The following is a 26,811-nucleotide window of genomic DNA, read 5'->3' on the forward strand; positions in this document are numbered from 1 at the left end:
AAGATTGCAGCAACAAATTATTTCACCAACCACTGGCTATGTTCCTGCTCTAGCCCAGGTTAACCTCCCTCCTCAGGCTACCTCTCTATTATGCCCATTGCTTTATATTTTTCTATGTTCCTGCTCAGGTTAATCTCCCTCCTCAGGCTACCTCTCTATTATCCTCATTGCTTTATATTTTTGTATGTTCCTGCTGTAGCCCAGGTTAGTCTCCCTCCTCAGGCTACCTCTCTATCATTCTAATTGCTTTATATTTTTGTATGTTCCTGCTCTAGCCCAGGTTAATCTCCCTCCTCAGGCTACCTCTCTATTATCCTCATTGCTTTATATTTTTCTATGTTCCTGCTGTAGCCCAGGTTAACCTCCCTCCTCAGGCTACCTCTCTAGTATCCTCATTGCTTTATATTTTTCTATGTTCCTGCTCAGGTTACTCTCCCTCCTCAGGCTACCTCTCTGTTGCGCTCATTGCTTTATATTCTTCAATGTTCCTGCTCTAGCCCAGGTTAATCTCCCTCCTCAGACTACCTCTCTATGATGCCCATTGCTTTATATTTTTCTATGTTCCTGCTCTAGCCCAGGTTAATCTCCCTCCTCAGGCTACCTCTCTATTATCCTCATTGCTTTATATTTTTCTATGTTCCTGCTCTAGCCCAGGTTAATCTCCCTCCTCAGGCTACATCTCTATTATGCTCGTTGCTTTATATTTTTCTCTTCCTCATTTCTTCTGGCATTTCTGCTCAGTTATTATATTGCTCCCTACAGCTTACTACCCAAACTTACTCCCTAATTTTCTCTCGGCTTATTTTCTCCTGCAATCTTTCTTTGTATTAATTGTTATCTGAACTGTTGGTATTATATTTTTAACTGTATTTGTTAAATTATTCTTGTATTTCTGGAGCTTTTCTCCCCAGGCCTCCACTGAAAATGGATATGTATCCAGTTGGACTTTCCCGATTTACAAATATAAAATAAAATAAATAAATAATAGCCTCATGCATTTTAGATTTAATCATTTTCAAATGTTTAGTCAACAGACCTAGCTGTGGTTTTGCATGCAGTATGTATGTAACAATTTTCTCATTATGTCATCTTTCTGCAAGTCCATTTGTGGAACAGGAAAAGGTGAGGCTCTGATCACCTTGGACTGCACCAGTCAATGTGTGTGTGCTGGGTTGCCAGTGATTGCTAGATCTGCCTTTTAATAGGGGGACAATGATCTTTCTGGTAGAGGTGAAAAAAAGTTCACTGGTTCCATGTCAGCTTTTTGGGGGTCAAAGGCTCCCCTTCTGAAAGTGGACCACAGGAGTCTTCTCTGGTCTGCTTGCATCACTTGAAGTGGCTGGTGGTTGCCAAGGTTGGCTAGAAACTCGATGCTTTGACTGGCCATGTGGAGCACTTTCTGGCATGGTGAGTGGAGTCCCATGACCAGTGGTCCCCCACATACTGGGCTGCTGGGGGAGAAACAGTCCTATAACATTGGCTACCTCTGTAGGTGATGCCTAGATTTATTACTCACTGGCTCTGCTTGGCATCAGACCATAACAAATCACAAACAAAAACATCTACAAGAAAAAACACAACAGAGCCAGCAGCTGTGAGTGAAATGTCTTGTTTACTGGTGCTTCTGGTACCTCATCAGAATGCCTTCAAGGAATAACTTAGGCCACCATCGCACTCACTATAATACATTGCTGTTCTAATCACATGATGTATTTACAATTAATTAATTAACACTGACTAACAAAGAAGCAAACAATTAAACTAGCCCCAGTATGAAATGTACATTGTCAAATAAAAACATCATATAAATACATAATATATTTTAAATATTTCACATTTAAATATTCAAGTTTACTTATAAATTCATCCCTTTGGGTTGTAAAGTACTATATTTAAGAATACATTTACTTTCCATCCTAAGGATATTAGCAGTAAAATCCCTGTCATTTAAACACCCGTGAGATAAAACTGCACTTACCGTTTTGTGCTGAACTGTTTTCCACTTTTCAGATGTGCCCCTTTATTCTACATAACCATATGGCAATCTCAGAAGCCCTTTTGTATCTACATGAAGTTTAATACAAATAGTAAACAGTATACCTTAAAGTAAATGGCTTGCCTAAAACTGGTTGCCTATAACTTTTCCAGGTACCCACTTACAAAGGAAGCAAAACTCAGTGAAGGAGAATTCAGTAGTATAAATCAGTTTTTGGTAAAGTCTTGTTTCTACACTTTTTAGCAAGTTTTTCTTTTCTGTATATTTAACTTCGTATTTTACATTTTAAATACATAAAACTGGTAAAAAGCTTGTCACTTCCCAAAACATTAAATGCTGCTAAAAATACTTCCACTATGAGTAGATGAAAGTAATTACACCGAGCATCGAAATCCCTGAACTGCATTTGCTAAAAAAAAAAAAAAAAAAAAAAAAACAAGGCCCAGAACTTTTATATGCCAACTCTGCAGTTGCACCAACTCAAAGAGTGAAATTCTTCCAAAAAAGAACATCACTGCTGGTACATTTCACTGACAGTGATTTCCTATGTATAAATTCTGATTGTCGGTGAGTAGAATGAAACGAGAATTCAACTTTGTCTACCAGTAGGGTAACAGCTAAAGCTAGAATAAAAATGTCATGGCTTAAAAAATGATCACTTATCTTATAACATACACAATGTAAAGATATACACTTAATGTTAGCTCCAGCATTTGAGAACCGGTTCATTTCACACTACAACTACAGTAAGCTACTAGTATAGTAACTGGACAAGGACTAGTATGTTACAATTACTTTTTGTGGAAACACAACAAAACACAACCATCTGGATTGTGACCAGCACAGACTTTTTGTAGTAGTGAATTACTCACATGAATTCATATAAATATGAAATGAAAGATGAAAGGGTAGTAAGTTTGCTTTTCTGGTTGCTACACAAAACAAACGTGGTTGCAAACTGAAATGAGTGTAAGTTGATAAAATCCATGGATTTTTCTCCTGTTCTGCCTTGGGATGGATTTTTATTTAAAAAACCCTACTTTCCAGCATCTTTCAAGTCGTAACTTGCACTGCAGACCTAAAAAGATGCTACTGAATGCTACTGAATGTAGGGGATACTGACAGTATTATGTCATGAAGTGTTTAACTTACCTGGAATATGTGGTATTTAACGTAGCTGATCTCAATGCAGGTGCCTTCAGCAGATGGCCTATTAGTTAATAACGACTTGAACCTGGAGAACAGAAACAGCAGTGATTACTGAATCATTTAAATTATACAAGTCATTTACAACATTAGAAAGGAAAATTAAGTTGTATATTTTGCAAAAATATTGAAAGGATGTATGATGGATAGGATGAAAGATCTTTTTAATGAAAAAACAAAATTGTAGTTGAATAAAGTGGTCTATTAACATAACTGTTTAAAACACTTCTTGCTGTAGGATAGTTCCTTTTATTTATTCCACTACTGAAGATGGAGGTTTGACTCAGAATGCTTCACTCAACATACAAAATGCACTGAACATACTCAGCTGGATAGGCCGACACAGCAATATTTTACAGTTAAAGTTAAACCCAAATTATTTCTAAGTATATATACACACACACACACACACACACACACACACGCGCGCGCACACGTGTGTGTGTCTGTCTGTGTGTCTGTGTGTGTATATATATATATATATATATATATATATATATATACATATATATATATATATATATATAGTATCTTCTTGGCCTCTTCCCATTCCATTACCTTTCCCTCTCTAGAGCTATTTGCTCCCAATATCTTGGTTCTTTTGCTAGTTTCCTCCAGTAAATCCCAGCTGTCTCTAGCCTATTGCTGAACCAGTTCATGTGTGGGTACATAGTTTATGCTATAGCCTTTGTTTTGTCTTCATATATGCAAGTCCTGAAAAACCTGAAACTGTCTCAGAATGTTCCACAACATTGAGATGTCCTTATCTGGTTTTATCAGGTACAAATAATATTATCTGCAAGTAACGCTAAGTTTTATTGATTAATATACCAATTACATCCTTGAGTTTCTAAGTCCCTTATTTTCTTTGCCAGTGGCTCTAAATATAATGCAAATAACAAAGGGGAACAAGGACACTCCTGCCTGTTTCCTCTTTTCAGGCATAACTTATTAGAGGGGATCCCTCCTACTTTAATTCTTGCCTCTGATCCTTCATATAACCTCCTAATTAACCTTATTATTAGGAATGCAGATGCTTCCATTGCCCTACTCATAAAATCCCAGCTTACTATGTTGAATGCTTTCTCGACATCAAGACCCACCAACAACTGCAGTATCTTCTTACATTCTGCTTCCCTCTGGATCATCATTCTATTAAAGTTGTCAGATGTTTGCCTCCTCTCCACAAAATCACACAGATCCATATCTATCAATTTTGGCAACACCTTTGCCATTCTTCTAGTTATTATAGACATAAATACTTTACATTTTTAAACCATGATTATAAATGGCCCTATACGAAGCTGGATCTGATGGGTATTACAGCCACCACAGCTTTCTTCCAGGATGCTATTACTTCCCATCCTTTTAAAATGCTGTTAAACAAAACCTGCAAGATCTTTATTACTGTCTTCCTTCCTAGCTTCCAAACTCTCCAGGGAATCCACTGCTGGAGACTTTCCTGAAGATTGATTATATGTAACTACTTTTATCTCATCCCTTCACTGTTATTTTGTTGAGCCTAATCTACTTCCAACCTTAGAATCCATAAATATTTCCATTTGTGATTTTTTCTTGATTTCCACATTCCTCTGATTTTTACAAATTTTCCTAAAATTTCTGAAATGTCTCTAATATCGTTACAGGATCTCTGGTTATTTTTCTTGTTATATGTTCCCTAAATTTAGCAATAGTCCTTTCTACTTTCTGTTGCCTAAGTCATTGTGCTAAGAGTTTTTGTGCTCTTGAGTTATTATCAGAAAACAGTTGCTTGACAGCAATCTTTCTAAACTCATGCACAGATACTCCCTTATTTTCTCTTTAGCACTCTGCAGTTGTGTCTCTTCTTATTCTGAAAAGTTTCCCCTATTCTGCAATACTTTAACCTTTGTCAGCCCATCTAATTATTTTTTGTTACTTCTTAGCCATTTCTCTTTTTGTTTTATTTGTACCCTATTTTTAAATTCCACTTTATTCCACTTATGAGCTATAATTTTGAATAGTTTGTAATACCCATTCCATAAATTCCTCTCTTTTAAATGTAGTTGGGAAAGCATCAGTGTCTCTCATTTTTACTTCATTACCCTACATTCTTATCTAAGCTGCTGTTGGCATATGATCTGAAATAGTTATTGGATATGTGTCAAGGCTTTTAATTAAAGCTCAAGTTCATGTGAAATATACTTTTTATCTAGTCTAGCCCAGTTATTGTACCTCGGGGAATAATGTGTAAATTCTGAGTTCCTGCTACAGTATTTATGTCTCCCATAGCAATTATTTTCATTGATTTCTTCAGAAATCTACCATGTTTTGTTATATTTCCCTTCTAGGAATTTCTACATACATCTCTACTGTTGTAAATCAAGTTCCACTTTCCACCTATATGTAATATGCCAACTGAAAGCTGATTACTTCTCCCAAAATTTTCTTAAGCTGCATAATAGCAGTTTTAGGTGGAATATAAATACATGCTAGAGTAATACTCCTCCCTTGCCAGTAGTCCCTTATTACCACAAATTTACCATTACTATCTTTTTTCCTCTTTTACCACTACTGTAGCATATCTAGCAATTAGTATAAGTATTCTACTTTTTCCTTTGCCTCTGACATTTTGCTGAATATTCACCCTGAAATCCCTTCTTTATCAAATTCACAAGCTGACGTCTTTCAAAACATGCTCCTGTACCATTGATATTTGCACTCTGCATTTCTTAATATAATTCAGTCATTTTATTGTCTATACCTAAGAGGCCTTTCACATTCAAAAAATATGTTTAGTTTAGCCAATATAATAAGACATTATTTCCACTTATTATATATGACAACTTGTTTAAATGCCTAGTTCCAGTTTTTGTGTTACATGCACCCACTAATGTTTGGCAGGTTGAGTCTTTATATAGTGGTTTCTTGTCATCTCCATTTGGACCTATGTCACATTTTATAAGACTTTTTATTTTAATGAAATCTCTCAAAGGCGCGCACACACACACACACACACACACACACACACACACACACACACACACACACACACACACACACACACACACACACACCAGCAAATACAAAAACAACGTACATATTCAAATAATGATGTTTAACCTTCCTGATAAGAACAATGGTCCCACATTGACAATTGTGTCCACAGGCATTAATTAACTTAAAACTAAGGTTATCCATTCTAATCTGCATGTTACAACTTGTGCTCCTACTTACACTAACTGCTGTCTGTGAAAAACAACTTGTATGCTTTCAGAAAACATTAACTTTTCACCTTAAGAAACGTGTACTGGCTATCTTTAAATAAAACTAAATTACACACTGTTCTAGTAAATGCATTAAAGTATTTAGTCATCAGAAAAGCTGCTATCTCTTTCATTTCCAGTAATTTCAATTGCGTGCCCTTGTAACTTTTACTTTTATGTTTCTCTCAGTAAACAATGTCCACACCTCTCAATCTATTGCCCTCACCTTTAGTCAGCTTGGTTACATGGAAGCAAGAACAAAATATACAGCTAACCTCATCTTCAGACGTATCAGCTGGCACTGAACATTTATTTACTTAAAAGAACTATTCATTGCATTGCAGTGTCTCCTTTTTTAAAAAGCCCACTTGCTTACACAAAAAACTTGTCAGTAGATTCGAAGAATGCCATCCAGGCACTCATCTATGTAAAAGTGAAATAAAACATTTCAATTCTACATATATTATAATCAGTGCACATTTACACTCCAACCCCAGCCCACAAGGACAAGAATATAACCTATTGACTTAAATGTTTTTATCTAGCTTTTTTCTTTCTGACACTGTAATGCATACAATTCTTAAAACTACTAAAGAGAAAAGTATCTGTTTAGTATATTTATCACATGCAACAATCATTGAAATGCTTTACTATACTGTACAACATGCAATTTATGTCATGAAATGTTTTATAAAAATACTGTTAAGAACAAACATTGTTTTACTTTTGGTTACTTTTTCCCTTTTGTGTGTCCTTCCAAACATTAATGACATGAAGTGGGGCATAATCAAATCTTTCTTAGCCACATTTTCTTGTAAAGCCTTATTTCACAAATGTGATTCATACTTTATAGTCTCACATTTATTCACTAATTTCAGTGCTGCTGGTCTTCCTTCTGTTCATCTCCATATCCTAACCTCAATCTCTGGTTCAAGTCTGGTTTTCTAGTCAATACTTGTGCTTTTTTTCTGTCTCTCAAGCATTTTCCTTTAAAACATTGATAAAGGTTTCACTGAAAAAAAGCCTCTCTATGAGTGTTACAATCAGAAGAATGAGAAGCAAATTCCCTTTCTGTTTGATGGCTCACCCCTTGCTGGACAAACTTTTCCATTTCCACATAAGCCTATTCTGCATAAAAAATGACTTTGATCCTCCAAGAAAAACTATTCTGAAGAAAGCTGGATATAGTAGCTTGAGTCTCACACCTGCTTCTCAACATTTCCTGATTGCTGGGATAAATTTGTTTCATTTTTGCCTGGTGTACAGAGAATAATCATTTTGTCCTTCAGCCACAATTTGGTCAGGATCAACTCTTTTTGCTTGTATGATTGCATCTTTACTAATACAGGTCTTGTCTGCTTTCTTGTGGCCAGTTTTGGAGCATACACATGATGTGCTCTTTTGGTTAACAAATCTTACTGTGGAATACCAGTCCAGTTACTTATTTGTGTTTTCATAAAATTAATACAGTCTGTTCCTTCCACCTTCTCTGGTACAGCAGAAAATCTCAGGTTTTCTCTGCATGCACTGTCCTCTAACTCTACCATTTTTTGAAACAGCTCTTCTTGAGCAGTCCCATGCTCAGCCAGCCTTTTCTTTATTTCAGCCTCTGATTTTGAAGTTTTATCAGTTACTCTGAATAGCTGTTTACAGCTTCTTCCATTTTTCCTAGTTTTTTGTTATTTGAATTGATATACACCTTCAATGTTTATTTTAGTCAGCTCTGAGCACTTTAGACTTATTTTTTTCTCCAAATTACTGGAAGCCATCCCTTGTACCATACCTGGAGCTTTAGCTGCATTTTGCTGAACAGCTGCAGGATTCTCCCCAGTCAGTGCTTTCTCTTTACCTTTTCTAGCTGATTTTATTTCCAACTGTCTCAATTTCTACTTTGCTGGCATCTAGGCAGTGTACTTACTAGCCAGTAACTGAATTTTACTAAAACAGGCAGAATTACTGGCCTTTATCTATCAGTTTCTTTTTTTACACTGGGAGAGCTGAAATTAACTTGTTGAACAGTGTGCCGCCATCGTGGAAAAAAAACAGTATCTTACACTGTTATGCAGATACAGGGGCAAAGATGGATATTATGTCAGAGAAAAGAAACAGTATCTTACAATGTTATGCAGAGATGGATATTATGTCAGAGATCAGACAAACTGAATAAGAAGACTGGATGAGATGCAAAACATTGCACTTAAATGGCAATCTGGAAGCCTTGGAATGTAAAGGCTTCCATGCTCATTATAAAAACTCTATCATGATTGCACTGTGCTACCTTAAACCAGCATTACAATAAAGAGGGCTCACAGAGGGGTTCTGTCCCAAGTATTGTAGACCTGTGTTCCTCAGAAGATTTTGGTCACATTTGCTACTTTTGTCCTAAGAGATAAAATTCTAATAATGGGACTGTGGGCTCCAGGAAAGAGTTTGATGGCAAATAACTGCAAGATCTTCTCTGATTATGTTTTTCTGTTAACACACATAAGAGAAGGTTAGCCCTCTATCTAACTATGTAACTAGTATGGGAAAAAGAGTTGAAGTTCCAACTCTAGTATCCAGAAGTGCTCAAAGTTTTCTTGCCAGGTGGTTCTATCACTTCACCATCACCCCAGGTGGCTGGAACTAAACTTCCAAGATTATTTGAAGGTTTGTCTGTTACTTGGCATGCTAGTAAGTGAAGAAATGTCCATCCTGGTTCCTTGTGTGCATTCTCCACAACTATGGCTATCCATTGCCCCAAACAATTCTCTCTGTTTAGAAAAGGACTCTTGGACTGGCAGAGAGTGGTGGTGGCAGCAACTTGAAACACTCTGTTGAACTCTTCTTAGGCAAATGTTGCTAAGTATGAGGAGCTCTTCTTCCAGAGGTGAACAAATTGAACAGTTTTGTACTCTCTTTCTCTTTTTTATTTGTAGACAAAGCAGACAATTGCTCATAGGTAAATAACAGAAAGTTTAACTATTCTAATATAGTTGTCTGTGGATTTGTATTATATCTTAATTTGTTTTAAGATTTTTCAGTAGAAGTAGCACACATTAATTAAATGTAATAGCTGCTCTGATGAGTTACATTTCAATGTATGTTTAAGATTTGGTTTCACTTAAATGTAGTTTGTTAGATATAACAACAGAGAACATGGAAGCCTTTACCTTCCAAGGCTTCCAGATTGCCATTTAAATGCAATTTTTTTGCATCTCATCCAGTCTTCTTATTCAGTTTGTCTGATCTCTGACATAATATCCATCTTTGGCCCTCTACTGAAAATGGACATATATCCAGTTAGACTAGCCCGGTTAACAAAAGTAAAATAAATAAAATAAATACAGTATTCTCTTTGCATAGGCCTAGAAATGCAGCCATATTAAAGCAGACCTGTATCTTCATTTTATATTTTACATGCAGGTTCTAAAGAAAAGAATGTTTCAGTACAAATGAATAACCTTCAGTGAAAGAATGCTGAGAAGAATAAAATGTGGTAAGGGAATGTGCAATACATTAAGTACAAACTGATCCTGTTTAGATGACATGAGGCTTTGGAACCAAGGTTAAAGAGGGATGTAGAACTTCTAGGAAATTTACATAATTTTGGAATTATTGGAGGAAATATTTAGTTAGTTAGTTTGGACTTATATGCAGAAAATCATTGCAGTGCAGTCCTCAGAAGTTTGGTACAGATGTTCAAGAGTGGCTGCAGAAGTCAGGTCAAATTCCAGCATTCCAGAATATTAATTATATTATTCAGGAGGAAAGGAATATTTCAGAGTATAATGAGTGCAGAAGCTACAGACATTATAATTTGGTCTATTTCAGTTTATCAGCATTGTTACTGGAGACAGTAAGATTTGATTCTGGTATTGTTGACATCTACCTCCACTGTACATTATAAAACATTCTTAACTCATTACATCTGAGTGACACCTTCATATGCATCTGTAGTTACCTCCTACTGACACCTCTAGGCGTCAACTATTGTTCATGTTTGCATCAATAATTCCAAAAGCATGCTGTGTACAAGGTTTTAAAATATTTCATCTTAAAGCTGACACAATGGCAAACTCAACTACATTAATATTCAACCTCTGTGTAGTGCAGGTAAATATATATTAATTGTTGTTTTTATGATATTAATTTACATAGGTATAATTTTCACATTTTTCTAAATAGCTCAACAACCAAGTATCACAGACAGAACTCCTTAATGTCATATGAAAGCTCTCAGCTAGATGAATAAAATGCTACTGACATTTTGTGGGTAACGTGTGGTTCATGAGATATTGTAAGTTGTTTACAAAATATTACAAACGTAATAGTTACTGTGCTTACTGTGACTTATAAAATGTGCTTTAAGACCTAAAACCTAAAGAATACTACCACTATAAAAATTGTTTGTGTTGAAGAGTTTGCCATTTATACTTCTTTCATAACCCCTACGGTTCCAGAGATATGAACATTTGTTTGAAATGTGAGGACATGATTTGATTCTGTCAAAAGGCTTAGGCTCCGCCTATTAGAAGTTGCAGTGCAAACTTCCTGAGCTCCACTGGAGTGAATGAGTTAACTGAACCACAGTGTATGCAGACTTTTATTCTGAATGGTACAAGAAGATTTAGCACATAAAGAAGAGACTGGCAACTGTTCAGCACAGTTCTGGGTAATTAAAAGATAAAGATATTCATTCCAGTTTCATTCCAGTTATTTCCAGTCATTCCAATTAATTCCAGTATTATTACAGTTCCTTCAATTCTTACAGTAAGCTTATGTTTATTTCATATATTTCAAATCAAATGGCGACACATCTTGAGAGTATTGCTTTGATTCCATTTAAATACAGTACACTGCAAGATGATATGAGCTAATAGCTCTTAACATATATCAAGATATACAAAGCATTACATTTAATACAACAGTAAAACAAGAGTATAATAATTGAACCAGTTATACAATAGGTAATAAAACAAATTCAGTAACAATAAGAGTTAATAGAGTCAAGATAAAGATAGGTAGTGATTGAATTGGCAGGTCAGTCATGGGGGGTGAGTGCACCGACAGGACAAGAGTCCTTTCAGGTACTCTTTGGTAGTTGTTTTGAACTGATTAGGTTGTTTAATAGACCTAATTGCTAATGGTAGTTTGTTCCATGAGCTGGAAGGGTTGAAGCTGTAGAGATTGCAGCCAGGTTTTGTTTTTGGAATGCAGATTTGCAATAGGTCCAGGTCTGAGCTGCGAAAAGGCCTGTTTGGGGTATATAGGGAGATAAGGGAAGAGAGGTTAGGACAGAAGGATGGCTGATATAGGATGGAATGAATAATCTGAAGTTGATTGAGAAGGAGCTGATGAGGAAGTTCCAGCCAGTTAAGGTGGTTTTGAGAGAGACAATTATGGGAATTGTAGGTTTGGTGTGCTGCAAATCTGGCCACCTTACTGTAGGTTGTATCCAGCTTTGCTAAGAGGGATGAGTTAAGGTTGGTTAGGATTTGAGAGCCATATAATAGGGTAGATAGGAGATAGGCTTGAGAGAGGGTTACTTTAGCTTTAGTAATGAGGAAATGTGTGTTCCTATACAGGAGGCCGAGTCTTTGATGTTTCTTCCTTACACAATTGTTTACATGGAAGTCAAACTTAAGTTGGTCGTCTTTGGTGATGCCCAGGAGTTTAGTGCTTGTTTCAACATCTATATGAGTATTATTTAGAGATAGAATGGAGAATGTTTGTTTGAGATGAATGAAGTTTTTGGGAAAGAAAAGTAAGAACTTAATTTTTTAGGGTTTAGAATGAGATGGTTGCTAGAGAGCCAGGTTTCTAATGAGTTAAAGGAAGTCTGGGTAGCAGTGAGCAGGTCAGATGGAGTATCAGCAGTTGTGATGACTGTAGAGTCATCTGCATATTGTACTAGGGATGGTAGGGGCAGGAAGTATAGAGATGATTTGTAAAGATATTGAAGAGCAATGGGCTGAGAATGGATCCCTGGGAGACGCCCATTTTGGTGAAAATTCTAATAACTGAGGTGAGGTTATTGTGAGAGGAGGCAGATTTTCACCTTTCTCCCATGATGGTCTGATCTTAATGTTTAGTTGTGAAGATGTTATGGCTGATATTCAAGCATGTGGGTTGTAAGGGGCAGCCACCTCCCAAGGAAAAAAACTAGCACAAATAAAGACTGAATGTAGTTCCACACACCTTTTATCCAACTAAAACTGCATTTAACACCTGATTATAACAGACAGGTTGGGATCCTTTGGGTGGCATTGACAGGCTAGGGGACATTTACTCCAAATTTAACTTGTTTGCAGTAAAGTTGTCCATTTCTTTGTAAATGGCAAGAAGTTTCAACATACTCAGAAGGTGAGAGAAATATGCTCTTAATGAGACGGATGTAGCCAGTAGAGTTTGCTCTTCATGACCATTATCTAAATATGGTAGGACTATTGCCAGGTCCTGCTTTTCTGCTTCATTTTACACACACCACACACACACACACACACACACACACACACACACACACACACACACACACAAACCGGACACATGGAAACACACACACATTATTACTTTGGCATATTTGATGAGTTTTTTATTACTGCATTAGTTTCATAGGTCGATATTAGGCATGCAGTCCAGAAGGCCATTAAGGAGCATAGCCCAAATTTCCACTTGCCCTGAAGCACTGTCTGGTTGAGTGACTTGCTGAAGGTCACACAGTAGGCAAATTAAGGTGTCATGACCTACACCCTTTGCACAGGAGCAGCTCATTAACAGGTTAGCACTTTGGTTCTCAGCACTAACTGTTTATTGTTTAACATCTGTTTTGCAGTTACTAAATAAGGGTGTCTGTCTGTGGATGAAAGCAAATTATCCTCTTGATTGCTCAGTTTAAAAACTGGCTTTAAGGACTAGTGAGCATTTGTGTGAAACAAGTTGAATTATTTACTCCATGGCAAGTGTCTGTGTGAAATAAAATTGAAACTGTCCCTGATTTCACAGTATGTCCCTGATTTTGTCTCATGATTTGTGGTCTATGTCTCATAAAATGTGTTGTTTTCTGGCAAATCATTAAGGACTGCAGTAACTAAATAAGGGGGCTAGCTGTGGATGAAAACAAATTACCATCTTGTCTTTTGTTTAGTGTAAAGTCTGATTTTTATAGGACTATTGTTCTTTTATATAAAAATAAGTCAGCATGCTTATTGATTGATTATTATTGTGAAACAAAGCTGAAATGAGCCTTCATTTTGCAGAATGTCTCTGAATTTTTCTCACATTTTGGTCTGCTACTCATAACTTTTATAGTTTACTGGCAAACTGAAAATTGCAGTCACTAAATAATGAGAGATATATGCGTTTTCAGACGTTATATCTCACAGAAAACAGAAGCCAATACAAAAATGTTATTCTAGGAACTTTTCAAATGTATGAGAGCAATATTAAAAATCTGTCACTGATTTTGGGCATTTGTCCCTAATTTATGATTTTTTTCTCTGCTTCGCTTGCTAAGAGTTTGAGAGGTATTATTTTTATTACAGTCAGATAAGGTGTATATAACAAAGTGATTATAACTGATAGGTAGGTTTGGATGTGGTTTAAGGATGAAAGTAATTTCCTCTCTTGTTTGCTCAGTTGACCATCTGGCATAACAACACAATGTGCATTTGTGCGAAATAAATTAGAATACTTATGTGAAACAAAGTCAACTATTCCTGGTTTTGTAGAATTCCCCAATTTTGCCTTGTATTTTTGACCTGTTCTTCATAAAATTTGTGTCAGTAAATAATGACAGACATTTGCTTTCAGACTTTACTCTGTTCAGAAAAGGCATGTTAATGCAAAACTATTATTATAGCAAATATCCAAGTATATAACAGCAATAATTAAACTCTATCTCTGATTCTTGGACCTTTGTCCATCATTATTTTTTAGCTTTGTCCTTGATTCTTGTACTAATAGATTAGGAGAGATTATTTTTATCACAATCAGAAGATGTCTCCACAGCAAAGCAGTTGTTTTTCAGGGTGGCGGTGAGACTATATGTGTATGAAAGTAATGTTCTCTCTTTTCCCTTGCTCAATTACAAACTGACTTTCCTCAACTAGTATGCGTTTGTGGGAAATAAGTTGAAATAATTGAGCTAATGTGTCTTTGCGTGAAACAAATTTAAAATGCAGTATTGTTTCTGTAGTTGTTTCTTTATTTATAGTTATGACAATCAGACATCTGAAGTGTATACAGTCAACAATGGGGTTATAACTGTTGGCTACATGGGCTATCAGTGGATGAGAATAGCTGACTCTTCTGGCTGTCATGATTACATTAAACAGTGATTGGTGTTACTTTGCAAAACTAGTGTGAATTTGTGTAAAGCAAGTTGGAATTCTTTACCATGACCATTTTTACCACAACTAGACATATGAGGTACATACGGTCAAGGTCTTTTAATTGATTGGTATGAACATTGGTGGTATATAATGGCAGACTGTTGAACAGTCTTAAACCAGGAAGACATATTTAAAAGAACAAGTGCATTTATGCACAGTCATAAAAATGTCGATGTGGAGGTCATTGATCCATGGTTTGAAAATCACCCAGGACCCAAGGTGCACATTACCCACCACTGCATATCAGAGTGCATTTATATTACAGATGGAAATCCTTCCAAAGACATTCATTCAAACAGCAGCACAAACAGAACAGCGCCCTTTGTTTTTTTACCTACTTATTATGCTCTAAAAGTCATCTTACACGGACACTAACAAATATAACGTTTTTCCTCGTGACATGAGCTTAAAGCTCAGATCTTTTTAACAACTGAGAGGAGCACATGCAACTCACAAACTTTCTTCTTCTATCCTACATCACTCCTAATTTTAGATCACACCTTATAAATAGAGTACATTCTTGCAGAAACAACATTAAATCTTGCACTGATGAAAATGTTTGCTGAAATGTAAAAACAAAGACATCATAAAACAAAGTCAGAGGTCATACAAGCACTCTCCAAGGACAAAAACACGGCCTCTATGGGACCGGATTACATCCCAGGCTGCTTACTAAACAATCTAAAACAAGACCTAGCAGGATGACTCAGCACTGTCATTAACCACAGCCAGAGCATTGGCTTTGTTCTGGCAAAGTGGAGAACCAGTAACTGTAATCCCCTTGCACAAAAAGGGTCCATCAACCTACCCTGGGAACTATCAACTCATAAAACTAACCAGCCTTATATACAAGGCCATGGAAAGAATCATCATGGACCTTATCCACAAGGACATAAACAACTTTCAGATCTTGACCTGAACCAGTTTGGTTTTGTTAAGGGTAGATCTTGTTTATTAAACGTAATAGACTTCTTTGAGAATGTCACGGAAGCCCTGGATGAGACAAAACAGCACACACTGCCTATCTTAATTTAGCCAAGGTCTTCGACACAATACCCCACTCAGGTATCATAGAGAAACTCTCCCGACTGGGGACTAACCCATACATCACTACATGGGTAGCCAACTGGCTCACTGACAGAAAACACACAATCAAAGTTGGGGATTTCACCTCCACCAGTAGACCAGTTACCAGTGGAGTACCATAAGGATCTCTGCAAGGCTCTCTACTGTTCAGAATTTATTTCTCTGAAGACCAAGCAAAAGCCTGTGGATTATCAAGTCTGCAGATTACTGTAAACTGCGTGCAATCCTAGAGTCCCCCCAACAATGTTAACATATTACAGAAGGGGCTGACGCAGACAAATGATTGGTGCCAAACTCATGGACTAAAACTTAACCCAAAAAAATGCCTCATTATCCCCTTTAGCAAAGAAGCACCCCTGCTAATTATGATATAGATAGCACCCCTCTAAGCTCAAACCCAGTGATGCGAGACTTGGCAAAACAGGTTGATAGCAATCTAAACTTCAGTTGCCACATGTCTGTGGTGGCAAGAAAAGCATTCTACATTGCACATCTCATAAATAAGTGCATTGCATCCAAGATTAGGGTGGTTATAGCTCCGCTATACTCCACCCTTATTAGACCACTCACTGAGTGTAATGCTCCCTTCTGTAAGTACCTCACCAGACACCTGCAGCAACTGGAGAGACCACAGAGGTTTCTAACTAAGAGAATCCAGGGACTCCAAAACATGACCTACATGGAAAAACTGAAAGCCCTGTCACTGTACTCTGTATCATGCAAGCTGCTGAGAGGTGACCTGTGCCTCTCCTTCAGAGCAGTCACTGACCATGCCCTAATGGAAATGCTGCATATCCACAAATCAAATGGGACAAGAGTCACTCACTCCAGGGATCTCAACCTAGCATGTCACATTCACAGAACATGCTGGAGAGACAGATATATCTCCCAGAGATTGCCGCTTCTCTGGAATAAGTTCCCACTCCATGTGAAGCAGAGCTCCTCAATGATCCTATTTAAGGGCAATCTTGACAACTGGATGGGTGACCGTAAATTCGTCCCGAAGGTGGCACCTATGTCCCTCACGGACAGGGGCAGTCAGTGCTGATCACAGAATCACTCTGCTAACAACCATCTAACTATGATCAATAAAGGTACTCTGGTTTTTACATGGCTAGCTTCTAAAGGCCCTAAGGCCATTAGTCTAGTAACCTCTTATAATATATAGAATTATATGTTGCAAACTACAAACACATGGTGTGCTCATGTTAAGTTATATTAATTTAAAATTTCTCATTCTCTATGATTTCCTCATTGACTTAATGAATGAATATCACTGAGTAGCACTGATAGTAAATCATGGGTGATTTTAATTCTTTCACACCTAGCCTGATTGGAATTTCACATCTCCTGACACCTGAAGAATTCCTGCCTGGATAGCCTTCACCTTATATATATATCTCAAAATAAATAAATAAATAAATAAATAAAAACTAAACTTGTTTAACTTTATGTTTAACTTTGAAAATAATGTTATGTTTTGTAAAGTGTTTTATAATAAGTACTATATGTGCTAAATGCTGGTATTGCTTATGACTGTAATCTGCTTGAAACTAGCATTTAGTAAATGTTCAATGTGAATTATTATCTTGGAGCTTTTCTCCCCGGGCCTCCGCTGAAAATGGACATGTATCCAGTTGGACTATCCCGGTCAACAAATGTAAAATAAATAAATGAAATAAATAAAAGTGACAAAAAAGTTAAGTTTGGATGGTGCAGTGGTGCAGCGGTAGAGTTGTCACCTGAGAGCCACAGGTTCTCCAGTTAATTTCTCAGCTGGAGTGCCTTCTGTGCGGAGTCTGCATGTCCTCCCTGCATTCATGTGGGTTTCCTCCGGGTGCTCTGGTTTCCTCCCACATTTAAAAGACATGTGACTGGAGTGTTTCTCTTTGGGCCTACACTGAAAATTGGCTTTGTTCCAAGTTGGACTTTCCCGGTAAACAAACAAAAAATGAATAAATAAATAAATAAAAAATAAATAAAAGATGAAAGTTATTCAGCACATAATCCTCTTTATAATGGTGATTATATGTCAGCCAGACATAATAATTTTACATTGAACAAATGATTAGTTAATATATACATCTACTTATTATAATTATGCAAACAAATATTAATAACTCTGTAACTACGGTAGACACCCAAACTATCACTCTGATTTTGTCTCAGACATATATATAATCTCCATTTTGCTGTAAATTAGTTTTGCAGATGCCACTCCATTTTTGAGATACTATTTGCATAATTATGAGTGGTATACATATCTGCATATTTAGTGGACAAATGAATGTAAAATTTTGTCATGCAGTACTAATTAGACATCAAGTATCAGCACAAATTTTTTTTCAGCATTGTGTATACTTTCATCTGCTACCATGGAGAACTGTGTAAACATCTTCCAGTTCAAGTTATTAATTTGGTTATGAACATATAATATAAATTTATAACATTTAAAGAAAAAACTCAGTTGATGTGGTACCAGGTTCCCCAAAGGGGTAAGGACACATTCTTGACACAGACACCTCTCCCCAGAAAACAGGACCTGTGGCTGGATACAGATACCTCCCTCTAAGGCAGCAGGACCTGAGCCCTGACACTGATGCCTCTTGTCAAACAGCAGGACCTGAGCCTGGCACAGATGCCTTCCTCAGACAAAAAGACCTGAGCATGGATACTGACGCCTCCCTAGACAGCAAAGCCCGAGGCTGGACACAGACACCTCCCCACAGACAGCAAGACCTCAGCCTCAACACAAACACCTTCCCCAAGATTGGAAGACCTGAGCCTGGACACAGATGCCCCCCCCCCCTTCCAGGCTGCAAATTCCTTACTAACAAAGAGTCTTTGTGGATGAGATCATTTGTACCAAAATGAATAAAATCAGATCCATACTTTGAAACATTAAGGCATTCTATGGCCTTTCTCACATCCTCTGTTTTTGCTCCTGGCAAACATAACACTATTCGATGTTCATTATCTTCTCAGCAAATGTAAGTATCAGTTTCTCTAGTAACTGAATCTCCAATTACAAGAATATCTTTTCTGACCAGATCTGAAGAATCTTCAACGTCTAATTCAGTAATATCTACTCTAGCACCTGTTTAAACAGGAATGATCTTCATCACCATTAGTTTTATTAATCCCACTGTTTTCACTGCTTATTTCATTTGCAAGCATACAATTCTCATCCAGTACATGCACAGCTTGAGCCATGTTGTCAACACCTGTCTTTCTTCTCTTTTTTTCTTACAATAATGGTCTTCAATCCTTCCACATTCGGTTTTGATTTTTCCTTTTCACCTGCCCCTTGCCTCTGGTTTTTTACATTCCCTTTTAGTGAAATGATTCCTTTTTCTGTACACTGAAGGCTTTCTGGTAGAAAAATGTTATCATTCCCTGTAATCAGTGTGTTACATAACAAAGCAGTATCATTTTATTACATATTCTCTTTGCATTTTAGGCATTAATCAGATTATTTTCTTCTTTATTTGTTGAGAACTTTGTCCTTTCTTTCTTTTTTTGTTTCCTTCTATATGCTCTGAATCCCCAGATTGCTGAATACTTGTATCCAGAGTTCCAAACTTGTCAGTGGCATTATCTTGCTTGATATGCGTTGAGTGATCTTTACTGACAATAAATGCTTTCTTTCCTAAATGTGTTCTATTTGCTTTTTGCCTAATGTTATTTATCTCATCAGTCCAGTCATTAATATATGTAACAACAGTTCTCCAAGCCGTGCCAATTGCACAAGTGCAATCATCAATAGTTACTCTAGATTTACTACTAATAATGGTAAGCAAATCATCCAACTTTTGACATGAGGAACACAGATCACCAGTGTTATCAGCTGTTACCTGTAAATAAATATACATAGCATTTAGTACACTGCACCAGATACTTGTTTGCTTTAGCAAATCATCAGTGGAATACACTTTTAAGGAATCAATTTTCAGCTACAAATGAATAAAGAATTCAGTTGTGAAAGTTGCAAAAAAGCTGGAATTCCTTAATATCGCATGCAGATGCGTGCAGTAGCTTCTGTTCACTATCACTTGCAGTTGCACTTCTTTTTAACAGTGATGATCAATAAATTACAAATCAACACAGAAGTATTTCAGATAAGCTCCGGATTTACACAAAGGAACCAAATAATTGTTAGCAGCAGTCAAAATATATGAACATTTGGATCCATAGCACTGAAAGTTACTGAAAAATATAATGGAACGACAGATTCGGTAATAACCATGCACTCTGGTAACAGGACAACTAACATAGCTGTAAAGTGCAAGTAAACAGACTGCAAGCCTAATGGAGTGACCAGTATATTCTTTTGCAAACTCTGACATACAGCAAATGTATGCTGGAAGCATAGCTAAAATGCCCATGCTCAACACATCTATACGTACACCCCTATTTTCAAAATAATTTAGGAAATAAATTTTATCAAGATAATCATTTTACAGCCATGCTTACTTACCATATACACACACACATACACGTACACACAGACACACTTTTTACTCATAAATACGTAGACACACACGACATAAACTTTTTATACAAACACACACACATACACACACACACACACACACACACACACACACACACACACACACACACACACACACACACACACACACACACACACACACACACACACACACACACACACACACACACACACACACACACACACACACACACACTTTTAATATTGCAATCTATACTGCTCTACCTGTAAGTAGACGCCAAAGGAAACAGCGCAAAATATAAAGAGGGGACAAGGACCCAAAAGCAGAAACAGATATTGCTCTTACAAACTTAGAAAGGTACTGAAATAAAAGATTTTGCATTAGTAAGCATTTTCAGAGGTATATTAATTCAGGAACTTATGCCATTATATGGTGACTCCATTAATGATTTGCCAGGAAAAACACATTTTAAGAGAAACAGAATGCACAATTTCTTCTTATCTCTTACTGCAAATGCCCCCTTCATGTCTGAAGTCCATGCCTTTCCTGCACCCCTATAGATGGACAAACTGAATATGGAAAAGGAAAGAAACGTAGGAGGCAGCCAGATTTATATTGTGATAAGTGCAAGAGAATAAAAAATATATTACAAAAAATCGCCATTCAGGAATTCATTCTATTCGCAGATGTCTTGGTTGCTGCACTGTGATGTCTGACATCATGGTGAAGCAACCAATTGGGTTATTAGACATAGACATGTACCGTATAGAAAACAGAGCATACTTAGAGTACATTGAAATCTCAGGGAAATAAATGCAATTTGTATGAGTTTTGAACATAATTTAACTGCTAAAAGTTTCACTTACCTCACATAAGCCTTAAACAGCTTTTTTGTATACTACCAGTTCACACCCCTACTGCCTTATGGCATCCAGAACGTTTTCAGGTCTGGCTTCTTTAATTAAGTGACTTACCAGCTTATAATGGGCAGCATTAGAAAAGGCAAGGCGTTTTTAACAAAATGACGCTAAGATTGTTAGTCTAGGATGTCCTGAAATGGATAAATTAATCTTTATTTGCCACTTATCATTCAAGTTTTCAAATTTGTGTTCATTTACCATAACTGAAAGACCTACATGATATTAAGATGTATGGTATGAAACACTAATATGGAAGGATAATTCCCTGTCAATACTGGTTTATATCACATTGTACTAGAGATACTGCTGTGTTTGGAAGTGATTATGAAAATAAGCAATATTTCCATATGTACTTAATACTTCAGAAAACTTGAGTAACTTATAAACTGTTGCATGACATTAAGTGAAACATTAGAAGTTGTGAAGAGAACTAACTTTGATATTTACGCTGTAAGTTGCCCATCTTGGGAGATATCCATTATTATTTGTTTTGCACATTTATACAGTTAAGCGTATGTTTTCATAAATATCTCAATAAATATGCACCTATAGATTAATTTCTTGTTGTTATGTGAATGCTTATGTCTGGTTAACAAAAATATTCTAACAGTATATGTCTGGGTTATACAATTTCAAGATATGAAAATGTGTTTTTGAATGTTTACAAAAAATGTAATTTGGGGTTTGTGTGTATTATAATATATTACAGTATTTACAGAAAAGTCTATTAATGCACTATTATCACTGTAAAGAATACTTCTTACTGATAACATTGCTATTTGTAGTTTTAATAGCTTTCATTGTTCACAAAAATATTTACACTTGTTTACATTACATTTTTTAAGTTTATTTTTCAGAAAATGTTCTGGAATGCAAGATGTGTGCAGGCTGCTAGACGTGTGACATTCCACACCACACTGGTGTTAACGAGTTAACCGCTTTTTATGCACATGTGCTCTATTTAGGGGATATTGATTATACCCCTTGCCATGAAATGGCTGCACTGTACTGTAGCAGTACATGCAGACAAAACTTTTTTTATTTTCTATTTAACACAATTTTTTTTAAATTTTATATTGCACATGCATAAATGCAGAATTCAATGACTGCATTTATGCATGTGTAAACCCCTTCCAGGCTCCACACAGTGTGAGTGAAGTTAACAATGAACTATGGAGCCTAAGGCAAGGATGCCACCCACTGCATTAAGACAATCGCACTGAAGGCATCAGATGAGGATTTACTCAAGTAGCACTGTAGGCATGAAAGAGTTCATGCCTGACCGAGTAATAAAGTTAACATACAACCTCTTCCTCTTTTGGACAACTTGTATTTCAATCAAGTAGTTACCACTGCTACCAAAAACTCTGGTCTTCCAAATGAGTATACAGACCAGTGACTTGGAGGGAACCGATCTCATGGTCTGCTCACTATTTCAGGCTTAATCTTCCGTGGACAGTGCCACCAGACACTGAGCTGGTGTATTCTATAGAATTACATACTATTGATAATGGCATTAGCCACCCGGTGGTGTAAACCTTGGCTCTAGATGGTTGTTACTATTGAAGTGACACTCCAATTCCATGTGCAAAAAATGGGAAAAGGGATTGTGGATGCCGATCTTGAGAGATATAGAGGATGGATAATGGCATTCGACTACCCATAATGCACCAGCACTTGGGGATGGCCAGTGCTGACAATAGGAAACTCTAGTCAAAGTCTATAACAAGTTGTGATGCACGTTATGAATATTACTGCTGCAGATTGTGCATGCCACAGTTTTGTCATACTCTTCAAGCTATGGTATGAAAACGGCTCTGCGAAATCTGGGATGTTGGCTGAAGAATGACATGCAGACGACTTGTGTGCTGGATATTAGGCTTATTCTGGAGGTGCATTGTGCTGCCAACCAAATGGGATGCTCATGTAAGAAGAGAACATGGATGCGGTCTCTGCTGCACTGAAACATCCAGCTGTTCTAATTTAAGCGACACATTTAGAACAGTCAGATCACAGCTCATCAATTTGGAAGACATGTCAGGCCAAAAGGCACTGCTCCATGCTAGTCACAAACACAGGGGAGGAATGGTACAGCTGCAACATACTGTGCACAGATGGTACAATAGAAAAGTAAGGAAAAGTAAAGAAGTCTAGTTTTTGAGTCATGTAACTCAACAAAAGTCTGACTAAGACCTAAACTGACATTTCATGTTTACAGAATGATAAAGAAGAGTTGCTACAATCTGCAAACTACTGACAACACTATTTTGATCTGACAAACAAATACCGGCATCTTAAATCCAAAAGAGTGTCAAGAAAATAAAACTCAATGGAAGATATTAAGTAATCGAAAACAAGACTCACACAGACTGACAGCAAACTCTCAGGATTTCAAAAAGGATTTAGATCATCCTATTCATGTGGTTAAAGAAGCCACTTCCTTAAAACAAAAGCAAAATCATTTGGCCTAGCTTGTATAGCAAAAGGAAGCTGAAATTGAGAAATTAAGCATAAAAGCTGCATTCTCATTGAAGCATGAGTGTAGGGTTGCCACCCCTCCTTTTTTTTCCGGACTATCCAGAAATCAAACTGATTCTCCGGTAGTCCAGAAAACACTGTACAAACTCCGGTATTCTGTTTCAAAAAGGAAACAGACTATCGGAGTTTGTAAATCGGCAGATTTACTATGCTTTTTTTACAGAAAAGCAGAGTAAATCAGCCGAAATCAGGCTGCAGGAACGAAGAAAGAGGGTGTTCCCCACCGAGTGATGTCACAAAATGGGCGGAATGTGGGCGGGTTACTGGTGACGCGAGGGTGTGGCTTTACTCAAGTTTTAGCCACGAAGGAAGGTGGCAACCCTACACGAGTGAGTTACTCAAAAAAAGAAGTTGGCTCTAGTGCAATGTAATATAGAGAAACCGAGTTAAAAGCTCTTGGTCAACTGATACTCGAGTTAGAAGAAAAGTGCAAAATGAATGAAAATGCAATCAGTCTGCTGAAGGAAGAGAAACAAGTTATTATGCAAAATGGATGAGCTAACTACAAAAAGTAAACTTTGGAGGTTAAGCATACTACTCAGAGCAGAGTCCAGGATGAAACACTAGCCTACCTAGAGGTGAAGCATGTGACTCAGTGCAAGGTTCATGAGGAAACACTAATCCTGCCAAATCCATCATGCAGTGATGTCTACTGGAGGGCAGCTGATTCCTCATAGAAGAGGACAGTGTGGGCTCATACTGTTAAGTGCTGCATATAGTGGGCTCATACTTTTAACTGCTGCATATACTGCTGTTAAAGATGATATGTGTGGAGGTAGGGAAATCACTTCCCATCCAGGCAGTCACTGTGAGTCAGCAGGCTGCCTACATAAAGGGGGGTTAAATGGATGGGGTAGGGACCTTCGTAGGTCCAGTATACTGATCTACCCCTTAATACTCCACTCTCAACTCCTGGGGACTGAATGGGCCAATCAAACCCCCAGATGGGAATAAATGGACTACTGTGAGTTCTGTGTTGCAGTGCAAACTCCAGGTGTAAAATGTGACTGTTCCTTTGTGGAAAGTGCCTCGACCAGTACGTTCAGTAACTGTTTGTTTATGTCTTTGTGTTTATCAACGCAGCCATAGGTTACAAGCTCTGTGATTTTTGTTTTATGTTTGGGCTGATTTTGTAATGTGGAACTGTGAATATCTTTCATGCAACAAGACAGATTGGGGTAGAACTGTTATGTTTACTTAACCAACAAGGAAGAGTTCATGTTATTTTGTTTGAGCTGATAGTGACACGTCTCCGTCTTGTTTTTGTTCTGCAAACTTTCTTCCGCTTATTAAAGACATTTTTGCATCTAAGGCCTGTATCTGTTTGACAAATGATTCTTTATTTATCAAGAATAATGCAACACATCCCACCCACATATATGAGTTTGGATCTACCCGAGAAGAACGAAAGCTGAAAACAGCGACAATTAGAAGACTGACACCGGAAGACCGACAATGTAAATAATTGACAGTCTGGAATCCCGACTCTGAAAACACTGACATGCGAAATGAGCGCGAATATGTAAGTATGCAATAGTGACGGACTTTAGGGTTAGGGTGAGGGTAAGGTAAATGTGCGATAGTGACGGACTTTAGGGTTAGGGTGCGGGTAAGGTAAGTGTGCGATAGTGACAGACTTTAGGGTTAGGGTGTGGGTAAGGTAAGTGTGTGATAGTGACGGATGTTAGGGTTAGGGTAAGGTAAGTGTGCGATAGTGATGGACCTTAGGTTTAGGGTTTGGGTTAAGGTTAGTGCATAGATAGTTGTGTATGTAAGGTATAGTGTAGGTTTGTAAGGTTTTTGGTGTGCTTGTGTTGTGTGTTTTTCGGAAACAGATTTGTTTTGTTTTGTTGACTGTGGGATTGTGGTTTGTCAGGCATGTGAACTTTTGTGTTTTTCAACTGTCGGTGTTGTGGTGTAGATGATCTTGTTGTCTGTGTTTTCCCTTGTCGGTGTTATCAGGTAAATCCATGGGTTTACATCAGACTATTGAGTGCTCAGAAAGTCAAGGTGGTTGTAATGAGACTGATGTACAGTAGGTATCAATGAATTTGCCTCTTTCCCCATTGTACTGTGTCCTTGGAGGTGGTATATATAATTTGCAGGGGGGGGGTTGGAGGTGTGAGGGGGCTTGCTCCCCTGCAAAAATACAGATCTTATTGTTTTTGCATTGCTCGAGTTTTGGGAAAGTTGATGATATGTTCTCGACCATATGACATTTGACTTTCTGAACACTCAACAATCTGATATAAATCCATATATGTATGTATGTATGTATGTATGTCTAGTAGTCAATGGTATTTCAACTGACTTCCTCTCTATTGGAAACCTCAGTGGTACTTTAATTGATTTAGGATCCTCTCTATTGGAAGCTCACATCACTGACTTTTTCAGTTTTTGAATTTAGTTTTTTTTATTCTGAGGGTAAGTCCTCCTGCATTCACAACTCCACATCTCTAAATATACTAACTCCAAGATCACCCAATAGTCATGAAAAGGAGAAACGTCTTTATCCACCCCCACATGCAGTTTCATTGTTTAATACAGTTGGGTGCTGATCAGAGTGATAATAGACATAAAAATATCTGACAAATTTGTCACTGATTACACAGATATTAATCAACTATAATAGATGCATACTGTACATCATATTTATCTATATTATTTTAAGCATTAATCTCTAACTTGCTTCAAATCAAAGAAGTATGTTCCCATATCTTGGAAAGTTTTCTGTAATGCATTTGGCACATTTTTTTCTATCACTCATGCTTATTTATTTTTTACAGTTAAACTTCCAAGTCTGAACTTGGTTTCCATAGAGGTACACTTCATATACAGACTTTCTAAAAGAACCAGACAAGACATTTCCTTATAGAACAGTCAGAGAGCACCTCTAAGTAACCTATAAGAAACACAGTGTAATGCCAATTACTGAAGCCTTTCTGAATAATTTAGTTTTTCTATCTGTATGAT

At 37.1% G+C, this 26,811-nt stretch overlaps 1 protein-coding gene across 1 annotated transcript in view; it reads right to left on the reverse strand.

Annotated features, from left to right (window-relative positions):
• The window catches only part of BTBD11 (BTB domain containing 11), a 602,423-nt gene that overhangs the window by 155,396 nt on the left and 420,216 nt on the right, over window positions 1–26,811 (reverse strand). Inside the window, exon 13 of the mRNA XM_044087588.1 lies at window positions 3,149–3,230. Coding sequence (XP_043943523.1) covers window positions 3,149–3,230 — 82 coding nt within the window. The remainder of the gene's footprint in view (window positions 1–3,148; window positions 3,231–26,811) is intronic.

Source organism: Protopterus annectens, chromosome 11.part0, assembly GCF_019279795.1.
Source record: "Protopterus annectens isolate FY-2018-M chromosome 11.part0, PAN1.0, whole genome shotgun sequence".
In the NCBI taxonomy this organism is placed as follows: domain Eukaryota; kingdom Metazoa; phylum Chordata; order Ceratodontiformes; family Protopteridae; genus Protopterus; species Protopterus annectens.